The sequence below is a fragment of the Pseudonaja textilis genome, chromosome 7 (genome assembly GCF_049901715.1).
Source record: "Pseudonaja textilis isolate UNSWEBS1 chromosome 7, rPseTex1.2, whole genome shotgun sequence".
Classification (NCBI taxonomy): domain Eukaryota; kingdom Metazoa; phylum Chordata; class Lepidosauria; order Squamata; family Elapidae; genus Pseudonaja; species Pseudonaja textilis.
Genome location: NC_141996.1, coordinates 1,802,142 through 1,812,907, shown reverse-complemented (window position 1 = coordinate 1,812,907; position 10,766 = coordinate 1,802,142). Strand labels below are relative to the sequence as shown.

The 10,766-nt window shown below is 49.1% G+C and overlaps 1 protein-coding gene across 1 annotated transcript; it reads left to right on the top strand.

The window, feature by feature from the left end:
- Nucleotides 1–9,133: 9,133 nt before the first annotated feature.
- Nucleotides 9,134–10,252, top strand: TPBGL (trophoblast glycoprotein like). Its single transcript, XM_087937875.1, has one exon. The coding sequence runs from the start codon at nt 9,134–9,136 to the stop codon at nt 10,229–10,231; it is 1,098 nt and encodes a 365-aa protein (XP_087794001.1). The 3' UTR covers nt 10,232–10,252.
- The last annotated feature ends 514 nt before the right edge of the window (nt 10,253–10,766 follow it).

The following is a 10,766-nucleotide window of genomic DNA, read 5'->3' as shown; positions in this document are numbered from 1 at the left end:
AGAATCATCAGGTGCAACACCTAATAATAGTCACAGGGTACAATAAGCAATCAAATCATACTAGGAAACAGCCAATATAAATTGTTAGGATACAAGCAACAAAGTCACAGTCATACAGTCACAAGTGGGAGGAAATGAGTGAAAGGAAGGTTAGGAGAATTGATAGTAATAGTAGTACAGACTTTGTAATAGTTGAACAGTGTTGAAGGAATTATTTGTTTAGCAGAGTGATGGGATTGGGGGAAAAAGTGTCCTTGTATTTAGTTGTTCTGGTGTGCAGGGCTCTATAGCGTCGTTTTGAGGGAAGGAGTTGGAACAATTTATGTCCGGGATGTGAGGGGTCTGTAGGTATTTTCACAGCCCCCTTTTTGACTCGTGCAGGATATACATGTCCTCCATGGAAGGCAGGTTGGTAGCCATTGTTTTTTCTGCTGTCCTAACTCCTCACTGGAGTCTGTGTCTGTCCTGTTGGGTTGCAGAACCAAACCAGACAGTGATAGAGGTGCAGAGGACAGACTCCATCCTTCCTCTGTAGTACTTACAGATTCAGATTAACAGAGTTGGAAGGGACCTTGTAGGTCATCTAGTCCAACCCCTCCCCCCATCTGTATCAGCAGGTCCTTGGGGCCGTTTGAGCTTCCTGAGTTGGCGCAGAAAGGACCTTCTTCGCTGTGCTTTTTTGATGACGTTTTGGAAGTGAAGTTATTGTGGCTATGACAAACCCCACTCCGTGTCAATCTCCTTTCGAGAAGGTTTTCCTAGCCAGAAAAATCCCATTACTGCACTTTCGTGTGGGTGTTTTTTTATTATTATTATTATTATTTTAAAAGTTTAAATTGCCGTTCTGCATTTGCCCACAAATCCTTCAGGTTTATTGATTGCCGAGTGCTTGGCACCCTCTTTGTCTTCTGGTGGAGCACTTATGAGAAATCAGAGTCTGAATGAAACAGGAGAAACCTCGATGCCCTTCCAGACGAGCGGCTCTCCAGCCTCTTCTTAAAAAAAAAATCCTCCAGTGATGGTGCCCTCACAACTTCTGGTGGCAGGAAGTTGCACGGGTTATTTGTTCCCACAGACGAGAAATTCCTTCTTAATTCCAAGTTGCTTCTCTCCCGGATGAGTTTCCGTCCGTCGCTTCTTGTCCTGCCTCTTCAGGGGCTTTGGAGAAGAGCTTGACCTCCCTCTTCTTTGGGGCAGCCCCTCAAATATGGGAAGATGCTATCATGCATCCAGTTGTAAACAAAAAAAAATGATGTTGAGACTCTGGAAAAGAGTGCAGAGAAGAGCAACGAAGAAGATTAGGGGGCTGGAGGCTAAAACATAGGAAGAACAACGGTAGGAATTGGGCATGTGTAGTTTAATGAAAAGGACTAGCGGGGGGACATGATAGCAGCCTTCCAATATCTGAGGGGCTGCCCCCCCAAAAAAGGGGGTCAAATTATTCTCCAAAGGACCTGAAATCAGGACAAGAAGCAACGGATGGAAACTCATCAAGAAGAGAAGCGACTTAGAACGAAGGAGGAATTTCTTCACAGTCAGAACAATGAACCGTATCAACCCTCGGTGCCAGAAAATGATATTTGCGATACGTTTTTAAATGTTCAGTTAACCAATTGTCAGGTTGAATGAATAAAAATATAATAAGAATGAATAAAAAGGAAGCCCAGGCTTCGTTTTCCAGCAGAAATAATTCTACCTAGATTGGTTAGAACAATTAACCCGTGGAATAACTTGTCTCCAGAACTTAGGAATGCTCCAACGCTGGAAGTTTTTCAGAAGATGTTGGATAGCCCTTTGTCTGAAGTGATGTAGGGTTTCCTGCCTAGGCAGGGGGTTGGACTAGAAGACCTCCAAGGTTCCTTCCAACTCTGTTATCCCTATGTCCCCTTAGTCCTTCTTTTCATTAAAGGAGACACCCCCAATCCCTGTAACCCTTCGTCGCATGTTTTCGCTCTTTATGGCTCTTCTCTGCACTTTTTTTCCAGAGTCTCAACCTCTTTCTTTGTATCGTGGCAACAAGAACCACGTTAACAGATGAGGCCAAGATATTTAGAAACCACGTAAAGTCCAGGATATATTTGGGAAATGGCTTCCTCTGCAATCTCCACGGTGTCTTGGGGCGGCTGTGACCTGCCAGAGGAGGTTGCCCCAAAGCGATTCAAACATTAGAGACGGACGGCTTCGGCTAAGCAAAAAAATTGTGTGATATCCAGAGCCCCTTTTTCCAGTCTTTCTGCTGACTTTGCAAAACCTCGTTTGCTAAAAGGGGGAATAAATTTTTTTGCATGATATGGATTTTTTTAAAAAAAGATGCACTCAGGATTTGTGGTTTTGAGGATTGGGGGAAAACAAACGGGTAATAAGGGGAAAAAAAAGGACCACATTGGCTCCCTTCTTTGACCGTTGGTGATTTTTTTTGCAACGTCACTGAAAATGCAACATTAAAACACCAAACCGACTAGCAGCATCGAAGTCTAAAGCAATACAAATTCAAATTCAATACAAATGCAATTAAGGAGCAGTTCAAATGCAATTAATTTTAAAGTGAGCTTTTTTCTTTCGGCTATTATTCTCTCCTTCCATAGTTTTGCTTGTTTCTTTCTTTCCTTTCTTTCTTTCCTTCCTTATTCTCACCCTTTCCTTCTTTCTTCTCCTTTTTCCTTCTTTCCTTCCTTCTTTCTTCCCACCCTCCTTCCTTCCTTGTCTCTCTCCCTTCCTTTCTTTCTCTTTCCTTCTTTCTTTCTCTCTTCCTGTTTTTTATCTTTCTCTTTCCTTCCCTCATCCCTTCCTACCTTCCTCCTCCTCCTTTCCTTCCTTACCCTTTTTTCCTTCCTTCCCTCCCTTCTTCCTTCCTTCTCTCTCTCCCTTTTCTTTCTTTCTTTTTTCCTTCCCTTCTTTCTTTCTCTTCCTGTTTTTATCTTTCTCTTTCCTTCCTTCCTTCATCCCTTCCTTCTTCTTTCTTTCCTTCCTTTCCCTTCTTTCCTCTCTTTCTTCCTTCCCTCCCTTCTTCCTTCTCTCTCTCCCTTTTCTTTCTTTCTTTTTCCCTTCCCTTCTTTCTTTCTCTCTTCCTGTTTTTATCTTTCTCTTCCCTTCATTCCTTCATCCCTTCCTACCTTCCTCCTCCTCCTTTCCTTCCTTACCCTTTTTTCCTTCCTTCCCTCCCTTCTTCCTTCTCTCTCTCCCTTTTCTTTCTTTTTCCCTTCCCTTCTTTCTTTCTCTCTTCCTGTTTTTATCTTTCTCTTCCCTTCATTCCTTCATCCCTTCCTACCTTCCTCCTCCTCCTTTCCTTCCTTACCCTTTTTTCCTTCCTTCCCTCCCTTCTTCCTTCTCTCTCTCCCTTTTCTTTCTTTTTTTCCTTCCTTCTTTCTTTCTCTTTTCCTGTTTTTATCTTTCTCTTCCCTTCATTCCTTCATCCCTTCCTACCTTCCTTCTTCTTTCTTTGCTTCCTTTCCTTTTTCCTTCCTTCCTTTCTTCCTTCCCTCCCTTCTTACTTCCTTGTCTCTCTCCCTTTTCTTTCTTTTTTCTTTCTTCCTTTTCTTCCCTTCTTTCTCTCTTCCTGTTTTTTATCTTTGTCTTTCCTTCCTTCATCCCTTCCTACCTTCTTTCTCCTTTTTTCCTTCCTTTCCCTTTTTCCTTCCTTTCCTCCCTCCTTCCTTCCTTGTCTCTTCCTTTTCTTCCTCCCTTCCTTCTTTCCTTTCTTTTCTTTCTTCCTGTTTTCTTTACCTTTTTCTTTCCTTCCTTCATCCCTTCCTACCATCTCCTTCTTTCCTTCCTTTCCCTCCTTTTTCCTTCTCTCCCTCCTTCCTTCTTTGGGTTGCTTCTTATATTCTTGGTAAAACTTTCCATAAAAATGATTTATAAAAGACAAAAGAGGTGAGATGCTCTCTTTCGAAAAAGCAGGTGTTTATGAAACAATGTCAAGACAGATTTGGTGAGATTGCTGTTTCTTTTAAAAAAAACAAAATTAAGTGCCCCAGAAGGTCCCCAAAAAACCTTTTTCCAGAAGGACCCCAATTTTTTTTTAAAAAAAGAGAATCTCTCCATATTCACCCTCCCCACACACACACTAAGCCCATTCGCAACCCCCCTCCCCAGTGTCTCCTCTTCTCCAGTGTCATCTCTTTCTATTTCAATCGCAGCTCAAAAGGGCAGCCATTTCATTTTTTAAAAGTCTCTTTGAAGACTTTTTTATTTATTTTTTGAAAGCCCGAAAAAATAAGATGGAGAGAAATGGGATCGAACCAGGGCTAAAAATGGAACGTCTCCGTTCCAAAGAGGACTCTCAGATGGCAAAATGAACAATAAAAAACGGCAACAGCCCAAAAAAAAAACCCCACAAATTGTGCTGCGTGATCCACTCATAATTTCTTTGGAGGTTTTTGCTATAAAAGCTTCGACAAAATACAATTGATCCTCAACTTGCCACAGTGCATTTAATGACGGTTTGAAGTTGCAGCACTGGCCAAAAAAAAAAAAAAAGTGACTTATAATTCATAGAGTAACAGAGTTGGAAGGGACCTTGGAGGTCATCTAGTCCAACCCCCTGCTCGAGCAGGAGAGTCTGTTCCAAATCTCTGCCTCGACCTAGGATCGAACTCACAGCCTCCTGATTATGAGGAAAGAAGCTCCGCCTCTAAGCCACCGGAGCTGGCTTTTCCACACTTACGACCACGGCAGCCTTCCCACCGCTGGTGGGGTTCAAATTTTTTACTTACTGGTTCTGTGGGCGTGGCTTGGTGGGCGTGGCAGGGGAAGGATATACTGCAAAATCCTCCTTCCCTCCCCACCCCACTAACCTGCTTTCCAGCTCCGTTCTCCTGTGCAGGACAACCAAAGGAGACCCAGCCGATCAGCTGGGACTCAATGGGAGGCAGAGAAGAGGCGAGATTGGCCGGTTCTCCGAACTACTCCGAATTTCCGCTACCGGTTCTCCAGAACTGGCCAGAACCGGCTGAATCCCACCTCTGATGTTAACCCTTCAGTGCATCTTGTATCCTATAAATACAGCAACATATTGCTGCAGTGCGTGTGTTTAATGTTTCAACACCGATTTCATTGGAAGTGCCAGTAAAAGAAATATATGTTTAATTTGATCGACTATTTACATTTCTATTCCTGTGAGGACTCTGCTTTGCCCGGCTAACCCATCATGCTGTTAAGACGTCCCTGCCTTTCCATGCCTGCTGCTTAGAATTGAATAGAATAGAGCTGGAAGGGACCATAGAGGTCTTCTAGTCCAGCCCCCTGGTCAAGCAGGAGAATCTATACCTCGTCCTCCTTCTCTGTCCACGACTCTTCCCGCTCTCCAATGCTCTACTCTTCTTAGACCCTTAAAATCAAATAATAAGGGTAATAACCATCAGATAAAATATTTATAGACCCCTCACATCCTGGACATAAACTGTTTCAGCTCCCACCCTCAAAACGACAGCCTATGGAGCCCCGCACACCAGAACAACTAGACACAAGGGGAGTTTTTCCCCCGAAACGCCATCGCTCTGCTAAACAAATAATTCCCTCGACAAGTCTACTCTACTATCCCATTTCTCCAACCATACGGCCTCCCCCAATAGGAAGTCCCAGCATGTTTCATAGGCATGAAATGAAATTAAGCCCCTCCCCCCCCCAAATTAAGGCCTATATTAAAATATGCAAAATGGGGGGGAATGGCAGGGGGGGGCTTACCGTTAGGAAGTACTTTTGTTGCACACCCGGATAGGGTGCTGCCTGCGTTGACCCCGATACAAAGTGCCCCACCAACGCCGAGGTCAACATCCAAGCCGTCGCCGCCCACCTGCCTGACGATGCAAGGGGGGGGGAATTAAGTCACCCCCCCAAAAGACGGCCTAGCCATTTTTTCGGAGCTCAAAAAAAATAAAAATAAGACCAGGCCTTATTATATGAGAAACACGGTATTACTATGAATCTTCTCCTCATTCCTAATCGCTCATCCCCTCCCACTTGTGACTGTGTGACTGTAGCTTTGTCGCTTGTATCCTCACGATTTGTACTGACTGTTCGTTGATTGTACCCTATGACTATTAAGTGTTGTACCTGACGATTCTTGACGGATGGATCTTTTCTTTTATGTATACTGAGAGCCTTTGCACCAAAGACGAATTCCTTGTGTGTCCAATAAACACACTTGGCCAAGAAAGAATTCTATTCTATTCTATTCTATTCTATTCTATTCCATTCCATTCCATTCCATTCCATTCCATTCCATTCCATTCCATTCTATTTATTCCTGATTCTATTCTATTCTATTCTATTCTATTCTATTCTATTCTATTCTATTCTATTCCATTCCATTCCATTCCATTCCATTCCATTCCATTCCATTCTATTTATTCCTGATTCTATTCTATTCTATTCTATTCTATTCTATTCTATTCTATTCTACCCTATGACTATTATTAAGTGTTGTACCTGATGATTCTTGACTGTTGATAAATGTCTCTTTTCTTTTATGGACACTGAGAGCCTTTGCACCAAAGACAAATTCCTTGTGTGTCCAATAAACACACTTGGCCAAGAAAGAATTCTATTCTATTCTATTCTATTCTATTCTATTCTATTCTATTCTATTCTATTCTATTCTATTCTATTCTATTCCATTCCATTCCATTCCATTCCATTCCATTCCATTCCATTCTATTTATTCCTGATTCTATTCTATTCTATTCTATTCTATTCTATTCTATTCTATTCCATTCCATTCCATTCCATTCCATTCCATTCTATTTATTCCTGATTCTATTCTATTCTATTCTATTCTATTCTACCCTATGACTATTATTAAGTGTTGTACCTGATGATTCTTGACTGTTGATAAATGTCTCTTTTCTTTTATGGACACTGAGAGCCTTTGCACCAAAGACAAATTCCTTGTGTGTCCAATAAACACACTTGGCCAAGAAAAAATTCTATTCTGTTCTATTCTATTCTATTCTATTCTATTCTATTCTATTCTATTCTTATTGCACTCTATGACTATCATTAAGTGTTGCACCTGATGATTCTTGACTCTTGACGAATATCTCTTTTCTTTTATGGACACTGAGAGCATTTGCACCAAAGACAAATAAATTCCTTGTGTGTCCAATAAACACACTTGGCCAATAAAGAATTCTGTTTCTATTCTATTCTATTCCATTCCATTCCATTCCATTCCATTCCATTCTATTCTATTCTATTCTATTCCATTCTATTCTTTATTCTGATATTCTATTGCATTCCATTCTATTCCATTCCATATATTCTCTTCTCTTCTTTATTCTGATATTCTGTTCTGTTCTGTCCTGTTCTGTTCTATGCTGCAACCCAGCCCCGTCCTTACAAGGGGCATCTCTAGAGAAAAACCTTCGGGACGCGTCCTTCACGTGTCTCCTCCTTCCAGCATCCTCCTCCCCACCACTCCCCCCGCGTCACTCCGGGCGCAGCCACGCGACTTGCTCCTCGCGTCGCCTCTCCCACCCACCCACCCACCCACCCGTGGGGGAGATTCCCCTGGACACGCTCCTCCGGCAGCGTGGGGAGAAGAGCCGCTCCCTCCCCCCCGCCACCTCCCCTCAAGAAGAGGCAGGCACGGAGAAAGCCTCTGAGAACGTGCAGAGAGCCGGAGGATCCCAGACGCCAAAGTCGGGGCTCCCTTCTGCCCGCTCCGCTGAGGACGCCCCCAAACCAGGCACAGAGCCTCTGAGAACGTGTGCAGAGAGCCGGACGGTGCCCGAAAGAGCCAGAGAGAGCGCCTCTGAGAACGTGCAGAGGGCCGGAGGGTGCCAGGCAACAAAGCTTCGATTCACTCCGCCGTCCGACGCCCCGACAAAACAAAAGGCAGGGAAGAGAGGGAACCTCTGGGGACGTGCAGAAAGCCGAAGGATACGAGGCGCCGACGCCCCAGGGAACCTAGTCTACTCACCCCACCATCCGACGCCCCCCAAACAAGAGGCAGGCAAGAAAGAGCGCCTCTGAGAACGTGCAGAGAGCCGGAGAGTGACGGGTGCCAAACTCGGAGCTGGGCGAGGTGCGGTTGACTCTCTTCTGCCCAGTCGCTCGAAGGACGCCCCGAAAGAAAAGGCAGCAAGAGCCTCTGAGAACGTGCAGAGAGCCGGAGGGAGCCAGGCGCCAAAGTGGAGGGGTCCCTTCCGCCCGCTCCGCCGCCCCCAAACTAGAGGGCCGACAAGGCGCAGAGCTTCTGAGAACGTGCAGAGAGCCGGAGAGAGCCAGGCGCCAAAGTGGAGGGATCCCTTCCGCCCGCTCCGCCCCCAAATTAAACGGCTGAAAAGGCGCAGAGCCTCTGAGAACGCGCAGAGAGCCGGAGAGTGCCCGAAAGAGGCCGAGAGAGCGCGCCTCTGAGAACGTGCAGAGAGCCGGAGAGTGCCCGAAAGAGGCCGAGAGAGCGCGCCTCTGAGAACGTGCAGAGAGCCGGAGAGTGCCCGAAAGAGGCCGAGAGCGCGCCTCTGAGAACGTGCAGAGAGCCGGAGAGTGCCCGAAAGAGGCCGAGAGAGCGCGCCTCTGAGAACGTGCAGAGAGCCGGAGGAACCAGGCGCCAAAGTGGAGGGGTCCTTCCGCCCGCTCCCCCGCCCCCAAACTAGAGGGCCGACAAGGCGCGGAGCCTCTGAGAACGCGCAGAGAGCCGGAGAGCGCCCGAAAGAGGCCGAGAAAGAGAGAGAGCCTCTGAGAACGTGCAGAGAGAGCAAGCGGGTCCCCAAACATCCAAACGTCCCAGCCGGAGGAGAGAGAGAGAGAGAGAGAGAGAGAGAGAGAGAGAGAGAGAGAGAGAGCCTCTGAGAACGTGCAGAGAGAGCAAGCGGGTACCCAAACATCCAAACGTCCCAGCCGGAGGAGAGAGAGAGAGAGAGGCAAGCAGAGGCGCGGGCGCGTCCCCGAAGCCCGCGCGCGCTCCCGCCCACCCTCCCTCCGTCCCTCCCTCCTTGGAGCCGAGCCGGGCAGCCTCCTCCTCGGCTCTCCCCGCCTCCCACCTGGACCGTCCGGAGCAGCCTCCCCGCGCCCGGCCCAGACCGGCCTCCGGCTGCCGTCGAAAGCAGCGCTTTTTCCCCCGGGGCCAGGCGGCAGCGGCGGCTCCGGAGCCTCCGAAGCAGCCGGCGGGGATGCCCAAGCGGGGCTAAGCATGGCCCGGCTCCCCCCTTCGCTGCTGCGAGGCCTCCTCCTCTTCCTCTTCCTCCTCCTCCTCTTCCTCCCTGGGCTGCTGCAGAGCCGGAGCTGCTCGCCTTGTTTCTGGTTCGCCACGCCGGACACGGTGCAGTGTCGCTTCGTGGTGCTGCAAGAGCCGCCGGCGGAGCTGCCGTCCGCGGTGCGCAACTTGACCGTGGTGGGTGCCAACCTGACCGTGCTGAGCCGGGCTGCCTTTGCGGGCGGTTGGGAGCCTCGGGGTTGGGCTCGCCGACCTTTGCTTCACTTAACCTTGCTGGTTTTGCTCCGGAGCGGCATCGAAACGTTGGAAGAAGCCGCTTTCGCCGGGTTGCCGTCCTTGGCCGCGTTGGATTTAAGCCACAACCCGCTGCGTCGCGTCTCGCCCGGCGCTTTCCTTTTCTGCGCCCGCTTGCGCCGGCTCAGCCTCAACGGGGCTCTGACCGACGGCCGGACGGCCGAAGAAGTGCTGGGTTCGGCTCTGGCTAACCTCAGCCTTGCGCGGCTGGAGCTGTCCGGCAACGGATTGCGCGCACTGCCCACCGGCTGGGTTCTGCCGGTTTCTTTGCAAGAGCTGGACGCGCGCAACAACTCGCTCCGGGCGCCGCGGCCCGACGGGCTGGCCGCGCCTCTGTTGCGCTTGCAGCTGGCGGGCAACCCCCTGACTTGCGACTGCCCCGCTCTGCGACCGCTGCTGCTCTGGCTGGGCAACGCCACGTGGCGAGCGCCGGATCGGAGGGAGCTGCGCTGCGCCGACCCGCCGCAGCTCCGGGACGCGCTGGTGTTGCGCCTCCGGCCCCGACAGCTTCAGTGCCTGGAGGAAGGGGCGGCTTGGGGGCTGCTGGAGCCCGTCGGCGGGCCGGAACCGAAGGAGCTGGAGACCGTCTCTTACGTCTTCCTGGGCATCGTGCTGGCATTGATCGGCTTGGTTTTCTTGATGGTGCTTTACCTGAATCGACGGGGCATTAAACGGTGGCTTAACAACCTGCGGGAAGCCTGCCGGGATCAGATGGAGGGGTACCAGTACCGCTACGAGCAGGACAGCGACCCCAGGCGGGCCAGCCCGGGGGGCCTCTGAAACCGGGCAGATCTGAAGGACAACTGGGTGACCCCCTCCCCTGCCTCCTAAACCTGACAGGGAGGTTGGCAGAAGCCCCCAAGTTTTCCTCTCTGGGGCAGCTTCCTCTGATGTCCTGCCCCTCCCCAAAAGGTTGGACCTCCGAGGGGCAGCCAGCCTTGGCTGGAGGAGATATTGAGGGGTCTTGGGTTGGAGTTTTGGATGCCCTTGCGAGCTGCCCCGTATCCCGAGATGCCAACCTGACGGTGGCATCTGCCAGCTAAACAGGCTCAGAGCTGGTCAAAGCTTGGAGGGGAGAACTGGAGGCTAGAAGGCACTGCAGGGTTGTGGCTGCAGGACTTGAGGCTCTGCGCCTTAAGTCTGTCTTAGATAACTAGCCTAATTGTTAACCGTGGCTAATCTGGAGAGCCTAAACCAATCTTGGCTAGCAAGCTAGACGAAAGGCAACCAGGAACTTGTGGAAAAAAATGACCCGAAGCTTGAAGTCGGAAAGGACCGTTTCTGTATGATTTCCAAAGGGACAGATTGAATCCCA